The sequence below is a fragment of the Geotrypetes seraphini genome, chromosome 12 (assembly GCF_902459505.1).
Source record: "Geotrypetes seraphini chromosome 12, aGeoSer1.1, whole genome shotgun sequence".
In the NCBI taxonomy this organism is placed as follows: Eukaryota; Metazoa; Chordata; class Amphibia; order Gymnophiona; family Dermophiidae; genus Geotrypetes; species Geotrypetes seraphini.
The window spans coordinates 84867510-84882250 of NC_047095.1; the positions used below are offsets into that span (position 1 = coordinate 84867510).

Here is a 14741-nt window from a genome sequence, read left to right on the forward strand (position 1 = left end):
TTTTTACTAAACCGCTTAGCAATTGCCGAGACCACCGCGTCCCCCACTGGCGACTTCAAGGAAGCCCTATCCCCCTCTGGAATGGGATACAAACGAGCCATGGAGCACCTCAACCAAAACAGCACCTCTGGTGTATTCCACTGTTCAATGACATGTCCCAAATATCCTGAAGCATAGGACAAAAGCAGGAAGCAGCGCGGATCCCCCATACGCAGGGTCTCTTTGAAATGCAGCACCGAGAAGACCTGCTGAATCAGGTCTGGCAGATCATCCCTCTTAAAAAAGGCGCACCATTAACACCTCTTAACTGGGAAACCCGACACCCCACCACCAGCAGCTGTCTCCTCAAGAGGATCCGGGAACTCCTTAAAAGGGTCCGGGTCCTCATTCAGGCTTACACGCTCCTCCAACCACAAATTCTTGTCCCAAGACACCCTCGGGTAATTGAACGAGGGAGGAGGAAGAGGGGATGTCCAAGATGTCGAGGGAGATAAAGCCACAGGGGGTATGGAGCACCACTCCCCCTGAGAAGTGCTCAATTGCTCCATACGTGACCTAGCTAAAAAAAAAAGTGCCGGTTAGTTTAAAAATACAGTGATTTACAGCATATTGAAAGGGAAAGCAACCCTTCAGACCGGTACTACTTCAGGATTTTTTTTTTTTTCCCACAGAACAGACTCCACTGGCTCTCAAAGCAGTATTTCTTGCTTGAATTTGAGGGCAAAGCTTACTGCTGAGGCACTTCTAAAAAGATATTGGGGAGGTGGAGGAAAGGGGGGAGAGACCCATCACCAGACCCGCCGGGTTTGACAACCCTGAGGTCGGACAGACCCCCAAACAGGGACCACCCAAGCTCAATCCAGCACAAAAACGGGGACCAGGCTCCCTAAACAAATTCCAACAGCCCTAGCAAGGGAGATGGGTACAGCTCCTCACACCTGCTGAGACTAAAAGAACATAAGAATTGCCACTGCTGGGTCAGACCAGTGGTTCATCATGCCCAGCAGTCTGCTCACGCGGTGGCCCTTAGGTCAAAGACCAGTGCCCTATTTGAGTCTAGCCTTACCAGCATATGTTCTGGTTCAGCAGGAACTTGTCTAATCTTGTCTTGAATCCCTGGAGAGAGCGTTCCAGATTTCTAACACTCTCTGGGTGAAGAAGAACTTACGTTTGTACGGAATCTTACCCCTTTTAACTTTAGAGAGTGCTCTCTCGTTCTCTCAATCTTGGAGAGGTTGAACAATCTCTCTTTCTCTACCAAGTCTATTAACTTCATTATCTTGAATGTTTCGATCAAGTCCCCTCTCAGTCTCCTCTTTTCAAGGGAGAAGAGACCCAGTTTCTCTAGCCTCTTAAGGAAGGGAAAGGAAAAGGCCTGTACAGGTGCATACAGGTGAAGAGGTAAGACCTCCATGAAACTGGAAGTGAAGAGAGACTCCTGAGATCACTAAAGCAAGGATGGTGAAGACGGAAAGTGAGGTGATATACAATCTTGCAACAAAATGGATCCTCACTCTGTAGGGAAATTCTTTCCAGAGCTGAAACTCTTCTTTATCATAAATCCAGAAATCCAGACAGGACACACAGTGATTCTTAATCTTTATCTTTATTATTCTTAGAAATTGCTTGCCCCAACATTATGGCCCGACGGGACCCGTTTCGCCTCACAGGAAGCTTTCTCAAGGATTCCAGGGGGAGCACTCCATTAGCGTTCTCTCACTCACAGGGCAGGAGCAGCTGACGTCAGAGAAAGGAGCGCAGACGCAGGGCTCACAGAAGGGCCGGGAACACCGGCAGAGGAAGCAGCAGGACAACGGTAGGAGCTTCTACATGAAGGGGGTGAACAGCCAGGTGGATAAAGGGGAATCTATAGATATCATTTACCTCGACTTCCAAAAAGCCTTCGACAAGGTACCACACGAGAGACTGCTCAAAAAGATATGGAACCACGGGGTGCAAGGGGAGGTCCACCGATGGATCAAAAACTGGCTGGCAAACAGGAAACAGAGGGTTGGCGTAAAGGGCCACTACTCGGACTGGAAAGGGGTCACGAGCGGAGTTCCACAGGGGTCGGTGCTGGGACCGCTCCTGTTCAATATCTACATAAACGACCTAGAAGCGGGAACCAAGTGTGAGGTCATAAAATTTGCAGATGACACCAAACTATACAGCAGGGCTCAAACGAGGGAAGACTGCGAAGATCTCCAAAAGGATCTAACGAAGCTGGAAAAGTGGGCCGAAAAATGGCAAATGAGCTTCAACGTAGGGAAATGCAAGGTCATGCATATGGGGAAAAAGAACCCGATGTTCACTTACAAAATGGGGGGAACACCACTAGGGGTCAGTAACCTGGAGAGAGACCTGGGAGTGATGGTAGACGCAACACTGAAGGCATCGGCGCAGTGCGCCACGGCCTCAAGGAAAGCTAACAGAATGTTGGGTATCATTAAGAAGGGTATCACGACCAGGACGAGGGAAGTCATCATGCCGCTGTATGTGCAATGGTGCGGCCGCATCTGGAGTACTGTGTCCAGTACTGGTCGCCACACCTCAAGAAGGACATGGCGGTACTAGAGGGAGTACAGAGAAGAGCGACTAAACTGATAAAGGGAATGGAAAATCTCCCATATACCGACAGATTAAAGCAGCTAGGACTTTTCTCCCTGGAAAAGCGGAGACTTAGAGGAGACATGATAGAAACCTTCAAGATCCTGAAAGGCATAGAAAAAGTAGACAGGGACAGATTTTTCAAATTAAGGAGCACCACAAGTACAAGGGGGCACTCGGAGAAACTGAAAGGGGACAGGTTTAGAACAAACGCTAGGAAGTTCTTCTTCACTCAGAGGGTGGTGGATACATGGAACGCGCTTCCAGAGGCTGTGGTAGACAGGAACACAATAAATGGTTTCAAAGAAGGTTTGGATAGATTCCTAGAAGAAAAAGGGATTGAAGGGTATAGATAGATATAGACCACTGCTCAGGCAATGGGCTTGATGGGCCACCGCGGGAGCGGACCGCTGAGCAGGATGGACCTCTGGTCTGTCTCAGCGGAGGCAACTTCTTATGTTCTTATTAAGGGGGGGGGGGGTCGGGAGGCTGTGGGGGTGGGGGTGCGGGTGCATACGAGCGGTCCTTCGGGGTGGGGGTGCGGGTGCGTGCGAGCGGTCCTTAGGGGTGGGGGTGTGAGCGGTCCTGCGGGGGAGGTGAATCGGATGTCGGGGGGGCATCAGGCTTTCAGGGTGGGGACAGGACTTCAAGGGGGAGAGGAGAGTCGGGGCGGGCTAAAGGAGAGTCGGGGTGGCCAGAGGAGAGTAGGGGCGGGCGAAAGGAGAGTCGGCGGCATGCGCGGTATATAAATTTTTTTTAACATAAATTACAGTTTCCCGCGCGCTATACCTGTGTGCGCGTTTTACACGGGTGCGCGGTATATGAGTGAAAATACGGTACTGACATTAGAAGGAAATTAACAGATCTCTGTAACCTAGGTTAAGTTGATTTTCTAGAAATAAGGTCAAAAACAAGGATATGAAATTGACAAACTATGCAAAAAATAAAGAGAAATAATATAAGTCCTTGCTCAGAAATTGATGATTCTTGATATTAAGAGGACATATGTCGGGAAATTAGGCAAGCCTCAATATGACTCTGAAAAGTATAAATGTTAAGCAATCAATGAACTGATAAGAGAAATGACAATTATGAATAGCAAATAGAAATTAAGTATGTAACATGTGCTAACATGGTCTCAAGTTGTTAAGAATATATACAAGGTCAGCTTGCTAGGGAATTAGTCAGGACAGACACCTGGTATACTCAAGCTTGACGTATATATACCCTGTTGGCTCCATTTGCTGGAAACTTGTTATGTAAGCTGTTATTGATTATTAATAAAATATATATTACTTATACCAGCACAATGAGTTGTCGTGAGGTCATTGGTGAAGGCCATAATAACAGGTGGTCTTCACTCTCACTGTATAGCAACTCCTCCAGTCTCTTAACCATTTTTGTTGCTTTTCTCTGGACTCTTTCGAGTAGTACTATGTCCTTTTTCATGTACAGCAACCAGTGTTGGATGTAGTATTCCAGGTGGGGGCGCACCATGGCCCAGTACAGCGGCATAACCTTCTCCGATCTGTTTGTGATCCCCTTCTTTTTTTTTCAACTGCTTAATTACATGTGTATTTATGTAAGCCACATTGCTGAAGTATTTTTTTTTTAACAGAAAACATGGATATAGCCAACATTTAGAGCATCTATGAACTTTTGAACAAGCAGCTTAACAGTTAAGGTGTACAAGAGGAAGAGACTTGTATGTACTGCTTCACCAGTTAGTAAGCATCTAATTCTAAATAGCAACATGTCCATGTAAGTGCTATTAATTTTAAGCATAGTCCCTTCAGTTCTTAAGCTTTACTAAGTGCTACAGCAGAGAACTAGACTTCTTCTTTCTCACGCCTTGTAAACTGACTGCAGATCTTGGCAGCATCCTGCAGCAATGAATTCTCTGATGTGGAGCCATGTTTCACAGGAAATGGCATTCTTCTATCTAATTCATAGAGGCTACCATCCACATTGATGAATACTATGAAACGGAAGTTTACCCCATCTTCTACCCGACGCTGTCCTTCCTGGGCTGCTGCATCATGGACTGCCTGCATAGCCTCATTCTTTTCAAGATGGGAAGCCCTTTCTTCAGGAGAAATATTGCTTGTTTCTGTCAAAAAAAACGTTTCAGGATGGAGCTGTCACCAAGCTCCAGTTTGTTATTGGCTACTGCATGTATAAGGCTAACAGTCCCGCAGGAGTTGCCAAAGGTCTGATTCATGAAGTAAATTTTAGGACTTGTTTCTTGCCCTTTAAGTCCTTCAATCTGTTTCTCTCTGAGAATTTTCATGCTGTGGTGTCAATGGGAAGAGCAGCAGCAGGGCGCAGACAGGTGACAGCACCGAGCGCAGCAATTCCGACTCCAGCCCCAGCACATCCAAGAAACACCAGCTGCCCGTCACCCCGAGTTTGACGAGCATTTTAGTCAGCATCTCGGAGTTAATTTCCATCGTTTTCCACTGCATTCTGGCAACTTATAGGGAGGGCCCTGCTTCAACCACAACATCCACATCTAAACCTACCAAATAAAAATGAAAGCCTCTGTGATCCCCTTCTTAATCATTCCTAGCATTCTGTTCGCCCTTTTCGCTGCTGCTGGCATTGCACAGACGATTCACTGACTGGTCTACAAATATTCCCAAGTCTCTTTCCTGGGGGGGGGGGGGTCTCTCTGAATACTGTATCGTGTATAAGATTTTTGTTACTGACATGCATCACCTTGCACTTATCCACGTTGAACCTCATTTGCCATTTCTCGGCCCATTCCTCGAGCATGTTTATGTCTTGTTGTAGGTCTTCCCAATCCTTCTGTGTCCTCACTACTCTGAATAACTTTGTATCATCCGCAAATTTAATCACCTTGCTCGTTGTACCAATTTGTAGGTCGTTTATAAATATGTTGAAGAGTGGGCCCGAGCACCGAACCCTGCGGCACTCCACTCATGACACTTTTCTAGTCCAAGTATTGTCCATTTACCCCCACTCTGTTTCCTATTCGCCAACCAGTTTTTAATCCACGTTTGCATATCACCCTCGATCCCATAGCTCACAATTTTTTGAAGTAGTCGTTCATGTGGGACCTTGTCGAACGCCTTCTGAAAATCCAGATATACAATGTCGACCAGGTCACCCTTGTCTATCTGCCTGTTTACTCCCTCAAAGAAGTACAATAAGTTTGTCAAGCAAGATCTTCCATTGCTGAAGCCATGCTGGCTGGTCCTCATCAGATTGTGTCCGTCAAGGTGATCAATGATGCGGTACTTCTACCATCTTTCCTGGTACCGAAGTTAGGCTCACTGGTTTGTAGTTTCCCAGATCTCCCCTCAAACCTTTCTTGAAGATCGGCGTAACATTCGCCACTTTCCAGTCTTCCGGAATCCTTCCTGATTTGATCGAGAGATTGGCTATTAGATGAAGCAGTTCAGCTATAACTCCTTTTAATTCCTTGATTACCCTCGAGTGGATGCCGTCCGGTTCCAGGAATTTATCATTTTTTAGCCTATCAATCTGCCTGCATACCTCTTCTAGACTGACCGTCGACACTTGTCAGTTTCCCATCTTCGTTTCCTGTGTATAGCCTGTCGGCTTCTGGTATATTGAATGTATCCTTTTTGGTAAATATAGACGCAAAAAATATGTTCAGTTTGTCGGCGATGGCTTTGTCCTCTTTTAGCACTCCCTTTATTCTATGGTCATCTAAAGGCCCCATGCTTCCTTCATGGGTCGTTCCTCCTTAATATATCGAAAGAATGGCTTAAAATTTTTTGCCTCCTTGGCTATTTTTTCCTCATAGTCTCTTTTGGCCTCTCTTACCACCTTATGGTACTTGCTTTGATATTGTTTGTGCTTTTTCCAGTTTTCGTCCATTTTTGTCCTTTTCCATTCCTTAAACAAAGTCTTCTTGTCTCTGTTCGCTTCCTTCACTGCTACAGTGAGCCACGCCGGTTCCTTGTTCTTTTTCCTCTTAGAACCCTTGTTGATATGTGGTATATATAGATCTTGCGGCTCGGTGACTGTGTCCTTAAAAAGGGACCATGCTTGCTCTTTCATTTTTACAGTGCTTATTCTATTATGTACTATTCCATAGTTTTGTTTCAGTCTCCATCTGCTGGTCATGATGAGATATATACCCACTTGTAAGATCCTATACTGGTCTGGAGAGTGCTAAAGAAATATATGTATACATAAGTGTGGAAAAACCTCCAAAGTGCTGAGGGCTCAGACTGAGGTAGTAAATAGAAGAGATGAAAGCTAATGTAGTACATTGCAAGTTGATCAAATTGAAATTAATTCAGAATGTCAAATGCATGTCCTGCCAAAAGAGTAAACCACAACGAAGAAAGCAGGCGGGATCGTGTCCTTTCCCCAGCAGAATAAGCCAGAGAAGGGGACCTCCGAAGCCAGGAAATTAGAAAATTGATGACAAAATACCCCAAAATAAGAAAAACAAAGCGGAGTAGATCAGAACACACCTTCTGAGTTCACCTGCAAAAGAAGAAACTGAAGGGGGAGCTGTTCTTCCTATTGCTGAAGGGGAGGAGTTCAGAGTTTTGAATGACATCCCTCTGCAAAGTTCGTGACTACTGGGAAGCAACAGCTACAGTACAGAATCCTATGTCTTTGCAACAGAATGTTTAGCTTTCCATATGTAACAAGAATACTATATTAATAATAGAAACTCACTTGGTTAAATCTTCTGGTAAAGGCAACTGCATTTGGAGCAGAACTGTACTTCTCCTTTTTATTCCAACCACAGCTCGACAACTCCTGCAAAATGATAAGAATAAACAACAGCTGAAATATTTCAATAGCAGAAGATTCTAATATGAAAACACATTTCCACAAATAAATTATTATTTAGGTTGATTAAAAAATTGACATTAATAAACTGGTCATTAAATTTCTAAACTTAAGACTTAAAAAATAAAATAAACAACTTACCTGTAAGCACAGGGGTAAGCAACCTTTATACAGAGAAGGGCCACATGAATGTCAATACAATCTTTAGCAGGCTGTACACAGAAAATTAACACACACCCCATATAATTCACTACTAATGAAACTCAGTGTGATATGACTGAACGAACAAACTACCACCAGAATAGTCTGTTGCCACATATGTCATTATTTTTAAAGGTTGAGATATTATGCCACAATTCTAAAAATATTTGTGAAATCAGTATTTAAAATTGCCAAAACTCTAGTTAATAAATTTTACACAGGCTATTTCTGTTTATTATTCCCATGGTCTCATAGACCACATAAAATTCAATGGCAGGCTGCAAGTTGCCTCCTATCCCATGACTAATTTTCTAAGGATCCTCTCATGAGGAACTTTGTCAAAAGCTTTCTGAAAAACTAGATACACTATATCGGGGGTCGGCAACCCGCGGCTCTTTTCCACCTCTGCTGCGGCTCCGGTAGTGTGTCACGCAGGAATGCAGCTTACAAGTCCGGCGTCGCGGCGGGAAATAGCCATGCTGAGCAGTGAGCTCAGCACACACAGATGAAAGCCTTGCTTGCTGATTGGTCCGGCGGCCCCGCCCCGCCGTGCCGCCGGACCAATCAGCAAGCAAGGCTTTCATCTGTGTAGTGCTGAGCTCACTGCTCAGCATGGCTATTTCCCGCCGCGACGCCTGAAAAAGAAATCATCCTGGCCGGGGTCGGTGTCATGCTCCGGAGATCTACAGCCTTCCTATCTCCCTCTCCCTTCTACCTGCTTCCGGCCACATCCCCTGCTCCGCGGCTCTCTTCGGCAACTCAGCAGCAGCTTCTGACGTCGGGGCCTACCCTCTGCGAGTCCCGCTTGTTTCAACTTCCTTTTTCCACAAAGGCGGGACTCGTAGAGGGAAAGCCTCGATGTCGGCAGCTTGTCTTGATCACCGCTGCTGACGAGTTGCTGAAGAGAGCCGCGGAGCAGGGGGGTGTTGCCAGGTGCAGGTAGAAGGGAGAGGGCCAGATGCAGGACTTGTGGGTGAGGGAGGAGAAGAGAGAAGGGAGGGAAACAAAAGGAAATATTTCATACTGGGCTGGGCCGGAGTGGAGGGAGGGTGGAAAGATTCTAGCTACCGGGTGCAGTAACAAAGGAAAAGGGGGGAAAGCTGAAAATGGATATAGTGACACAAAGAAGAGAAAGGGTAAGCAGGACCTACTGAATAAGGATAGAGATACAGAGGGGACATGAAGAGGAGGTGAAATAGAGACATAGAAGTAATGCTGAAAAAGTGTGTGGGGGGGGGGAAGATAAAGACATTGAAAGGGCAAATGGTGAACATGGGGTAAAGACAAGGACAGAGACAAATGAAGATTCTGAAAAAGTGGTGAGATAGGGATATAGGTGAGATGGACACAAAGAAGGGTGATGCTGGAAAATAGGTGGAATGGTAATTCTGACAGACACAGAAGGGAAATGCTGGATCAAGGAGAGATGGGGCTCAGGCTGGATGGAATGAGGAGAAATGCCTTGTTGGCCCGGAACTTCCTCTCCTACATCAGAATTGACGTCAGGGAGCGGAATGCTGGTCAGCGCAACACTTCTGCAGGGAAAGCTTGGGACGGCGGTGGCTTGGGGCTGTTCCCTGATTGCGGTGGCAGCAAACCGAGTGGCTTGGGGGACGGCACGGAGACAGAAAGAAGGGGGAACAGGGAGACAGAAAGAAAAAGTTGAGGGAGAGAATGAGGTCTGGAGGAGAGGAAACATACAGGAGGCTGAAAGAAAGGAAGAAAGATTGGATACACAGTCAGAAGAAGAAAGTGCAACCAGAGACTCATGAAATCACCAAATAGCAAAGGTAGGAAAAATGATTTTATTTTCAATTTAGTGATCCTGTATATAGCATTAAGATAAGAAACAATATATGCAGTGTTAGATTTGTTTTATAATGGTTTTGCGGCTCCAAGTTTTTTTTTCTTTTCGAAAACGGGTCCAAGTGGCTCTTTATGTCTTAAAGGTTGCAGACCCCTGCACTATATCAACTGGCTCACCTTTATTCACATGTTTATTCATATCTTCAAAGTCATCGAGCAAATTGGTGAAGGCAAGATCTCCCTTAGCTGAATCCATATTTACGCGTTTCACATTTTTATTTTATTTTTTTTTAAATAATTGTCTCCACTTTTTAGCCTAACACTGAAGTCAGGCTTACTGGTCTATAATTTCCCAAATCTCCTCTGGAACCCTTTTTAAAAATCAGCGTTAACATTGGCCACTCTCCAATCTTCAGGTAGTACAGACGATTTTAACAGGTTACAGATCACTAACAACAGATCAGCAATTTCATCCGGTCCAGATGGCTTAATACATCTTCCAAGTTTACCAGGATTTCTTTCAGTTCCTCCCCATCTTTACCCTTGAAAACCAGATAGATCTCTTGCATCTTCTTTTGTAAAGACTGAAGTGAAGAATTCATTCAGTATCTTCGCTATGGCCTTATCCTCCCTGAACGCCTCTTTTTGCTCCTTGATCATCTAAGGGTCTATGAATTCCCTCACAATTTTTCTACTTCTGATGTACCTAAAAAAAATTGTTACTATGAGTTTTTGCCTCTGACAAGTTTCTCTTCATATTCTTTTAGATTTCTTTATCAATGTTTTGCATCTAACTTGCCAGTGCTTATGTCTCTTCTTATTTTCTTCATTTGGATCTTTTTCATTCTTTAAGGGTTTTTAGGTTGTTGTTTTTTTGCTCTAAATTAACCATGCTGGCTCTTGCATTCTCTTCACCTTTATTAATACGTGGAATACATCTGGTCTGAGCAACTTTGATGTATTTTTAAATAACATGGTTTAAAGTCCTAACCTTTGCCACAGATCCTTTTAGTTTCTTTTTAACAATTTTCCTCATTTTATCATAGTTGCCCTTTCAAAAATTGAATGCTGCTACAGTAGATTTCATCAGTGACGTCACTCCAGATATCAGCTCAAATATGATCACTTTTTGAGCACTGTTTCCCAGCAGACCAAACAGTTACCTCCTGTGCTATGCCCTGAATTCCACTAAGGACAAAACCTAAAATAGCTCCCCCTCTTGTCGGTTCCTGAACAAATGCTCCAAGAAACAGTCATTATGTCTAGTAATTTTACCTCCCAAGCCTCCCTGATGTAACATTTATCCTCAATGTTGGAGCAATTGAAATTACCATTATAATATTGCTCAATTTGCCAGCTTTCCTAATCTGTTCACATTAGGTGACAGCTGGTGATGTGAGTAGAAGTGGAGGGGGGCAGAGCAACCTCCCCATATCCAGGAGTTTGCTCTGACTGCCTCTGCCATTGGACCCCTGTTCTGGCTAATTTTTTCCCTGGGCAGAACCTTGTGTAGTGATGCTACACTGTTGTAATCCTGCTTGTTAGTCTGTTGCCAGTGACAGCTGGTGACAGCTAGGGGGGAGGGGGCAGCGAACTTCCCACACCCGGTGCTTGCTCCGGAACCCTCTGATATTGGACCCCTAGTTCTAGCTTTTATCCCCCTGGGCAGCACCTTGTATGAGTGGTGCTGCCCTGTTGTGCTACTTACTACCTGCTGGTCTGTTCGTCGCCAGCAATGCTTTGAGAGGCAAACAGGACCTTAAAACACTAAGCCAAAAACCATTCAAGAAATGATCAGAATAAAGCAACACAATGATGAAAATACTAACAATAAATTGCAGATGCTCTACAAGACATGCCAAATTCCAAAAAGATACTTTGTGAAACTAAATGTATTTGTCATATTTAAAGTCAAATAAATTAAAACAATCCCAGGGTTTTGAGGTTTTGTTTTCTTTTTTTACTTACTCAAGATTATATTTGTTTGAGGCAGTGAAAAAACAATTTTGTAAAGGTCAAACTGCTGCTTTAATTAAAATACCTCTCACATAAGTGGAAAATTATTCCAAGACATATGAAATTCTTTTGGAATTAACTACTGTAGCAAAAAGTAAAATACTCAAATACTGTACTAAGTCTTAAGGCTGTCTTGAAGAAACTGAGGGGGAAGATTCTTAAAACTTTAACGTAGTCGCTAAACCGGTTCCAGCAGGTTTAGCATTCAAGTATTTTAGAGGCAGATTATCAAATGGCTTACCGTGGTCTTTTCCAAGCTTCCTAGCAGTCTCCGACTCTGCCATGCAAATGTATTACTACAAGGTCATTAATATTTAAATGCGCATTCCAAGCAATTCTCTATCACCACCGGGTGATTCCCTAACCTCGCTGTCCTACATGTGCAAGCAAAATTTTCCAGCAGGTCTGAGCTGTTCTAGTCGTACTTTCTGGTCAGTGCATGAATGCTGATTGGCTCAGGCATTGACAGGAAAGTAAGGCTTGACAGCTCAGACCTGCCAGAAAATTGTGGCTGCTGTTAAGCAAACACCCCCACCCCCACCCCCCAGCAGTGGGAGGGATGCCCACTCCCTCCTGCTGCTGTTGTGCCGACAACTCCCTCGTGCCTCTGACAATCCCCCCCCGCCCCACCCCCCACCCCGCTTACCTTGTTTACAAAGGCCGGCCAGAGGGATGCCTACTCCCTCCGGCCAGCAGACTCGCCTCTTCAAAATGGTAGGCCTTCCCCTCCCCAGTGCATCCTGGGATGTACCAGGGAAGGGCTTAAGGCTCTGAATGACTCAGGATGCTTAAGACCTCTTAATAATAATAATAATATTTTTCTATACTGCCATAGTCAAATGATTTCTAGGCGGTTCACAATGAAAGAAGGCTGGACAATCAGAGAATTACAGAATGCATGAAGAAAAATGTTACATAAGAAATTGGAGTTACATGGGGAAGGAATACATGAGATATTGGAGTTACCGGATAGATTACATCAGGGTTTGCAGCGGGAAATTAACATAGTGAGAGAAGGTCATCTGTTTAGGCACTGAATTTGTCTAATAGAGTAGTTTTAATTGATTTTCGGAATGAGTTGTAGGTCTGTTTGGCTTCATTTATGCAGTTTCCCAGCCAGGATTGCTGTCTGTTTGCTTGGAACATGAAGGTTCTGTCCAGGAAGGATTTGTATTTGCAGCTTGTGATCTTTGGGTATGCAAAGATGTTTTTGTTTCTGGTTGTTCGTGTGGGGTTGTGTAGAATGAAGTGTGTTTGCAGGTAGGAAGGTACTAGATCCCAGACTTGTTTGAAACGGATACATGCAAATTTGAACAGTATTCGCACTTCCATTGGTAGCCAGTGCAATTTTTTGTAGTAGGGGCTAATGTGGTCTTTTTTTCTCAGTCCGAAGATTAAGCGAACTGTATTGTTCTGCACTAATCTCAATTTTTTTACTGTTATGCCCAGGTAGACGATGTTGCAGTAGTCCAGGATGGACAGGATTAGCGACTGCACCAGTAACCTAAAGGATGTTGTGTCAAAGTATTTTTTAATAGTCCTTAGCTTCCAAAGCGTGTAAAAGCATTTTTTCACCAGTAAGTTTGTGTGGTCAGCCATGGTTAAGTGTGTATCTAGTGTGACACCCAGTATTTTTATGGCTTTGGATATTGGATATTCGTGGTCGTTTATTTTTAACAATGTTCTTGTTATTTCGTCATTCAGGCTTGCCAAAAAGACTTTTGTTTTCTCTGTGTTTAGCTTCAGTTTGAAGTCGGTAGTTCATTTTTCGATTTCTATCATTGTGTGGTAGGAGGAAGGGCAAGGTATAAATAAAATACTGCAGTACTATTAATCTTGTAATGTAAGACAATGTGTAAAACTTATTTTAATTTTTCTTCCTGAAGTACCCTGTTAATAATGATGCCTCTCAAAGGGACTGAACTCATCAGAACACATCATAATAGAAGATTAGGTTCTTTTCTTTGCTAGTCTTCTTTCTTGTATACAGGAATATCAATCTTGACTAACATAGTAGATGACGGCAGATAAAGATCCGAATGGTCCATCCAGTCTGCCCAACCTGATTCAATTTAATTTTTTTTTTTTTTCTTCTTAGCTATTTCTGGGCGAGAATCCAAAGCTTTACCCGGTACTGTGCTTGGGTTCCCCAACTGCCGAAATCTCTGTTAAGACTTACTCCAGCCCATCTACACCCTCCCAGCCATTGAAGCCCTCCCCTGCCCATCCTCCTCCAAACGGCCATACACAGACGCAGACCGTACAAGTCTGCCCAGTAACTGGCCTAGTTCAATCTTTAATATTATTTTCTGATTCTAAATCTTCTGTGTTCATCCCACGCTTCTTTGAACTCAGTCACAGTTTTACTCTCCACCACCTCTCTCGGGAGCGCATTCCAGGCATCCACCACCCTCTCCGTAAAGTAGAATTTCCTAACATTGCCCCTGAATCTACCACCCCTCAACCTCAAATTATGTCCTCTGGTTTTACCATTTTCCTTTCTCTGGAAAAGATTTTGTTCTACGTTAATACCCTTTAAGTATTTGAACGTCTGAATCATATCTCCCCTGTCTCTCCTTTCCTCTAGGGTATACATATTCAGGGCTTCCAGTCTCTCCTCATACGTCTTCTGGCGCAAGCCTCCTATCATTTTTGTTGCCCTGCTCTGGACCGCCTCAAGTCTTCTTACGTCTTTCGCCAGATACGGTCTCCAAAACTGAACACAATACTCCAAGTGGGGCCTCACCAATGACCTGTACAGGGGCATCAACACCTTCTTCCTTCTACTGACTACGCCTCTCTTTATACAGCCCAGAATCCTTCTGGCAGCAGCCACTGCCTTGTCACACTGTTTTTTCGCCTTTAGATCTTCGGACACTATCACCCCAAGGTCCCTCTCCCCGTCCGTGCATATCAGCTTCTCTCCTCCCAGCATATACGGTTCCTTCCTATTATTAATCACCAAATGCATTACTCTGCATTTCTTTGCATTGAATTTTAGTTGCCAGGCATTAGACCATTCCTCTAACTTTTGCAGATCCTTTTTCATATTTTCCACTCCCTCTTCGGTGTCTACTCTGTTACAAATCTTGGTATCATCTGCAAAAAGGCACACTTTTCCTTCTAACCCTTCAGCAATGTCACTTACATACATATTGAACAGGATTGGCCCCAGCACCAAACCCTGAGGGACTCCACTAGTCACCTTTCCTTCCTTCGAGCGACTTCCATTAACCACCACCCTCTGGCGTCTGTCCGACAGCCAGTTTCTGACCCAGTTCACCACTTTGGGTCCTAACTTCAGCCCTTCA

At 44.3% G+C, this 14741-nt stretch overlaps 1 protein-coding gene and 1 pseudogene across 7 annotated transcripts in view; both read right to left on the bottom strand.

The window, feature by feature from the left end:
- The window catches only part of RALGPS2 (Ral GEF with PH domain and SH3 binding motif 2), a 595760-nt gene that overhangs the window by 477654 nt on the left and 103365 nt on the right, over window positions 1-14741 (bottom strand). For all 7 annotated transcript variants that reach the window (XM_033915477.1, XM_033915478.1, XM_033915474.1 and 4 more), the window contains exon 5: window positions 7291-7374. In XM_033915477.1, coding sequence (XP_033771368.1) covers window positions 7291-7374 — 84 coding nt within the window. The remainder of the gene's footprint in view (window positions 1-7290; window positions 7375-14741) is intronic.
- On the bottom strand, window positions 4407-5072 carry LOC117346108 (annotated as a pseudogene).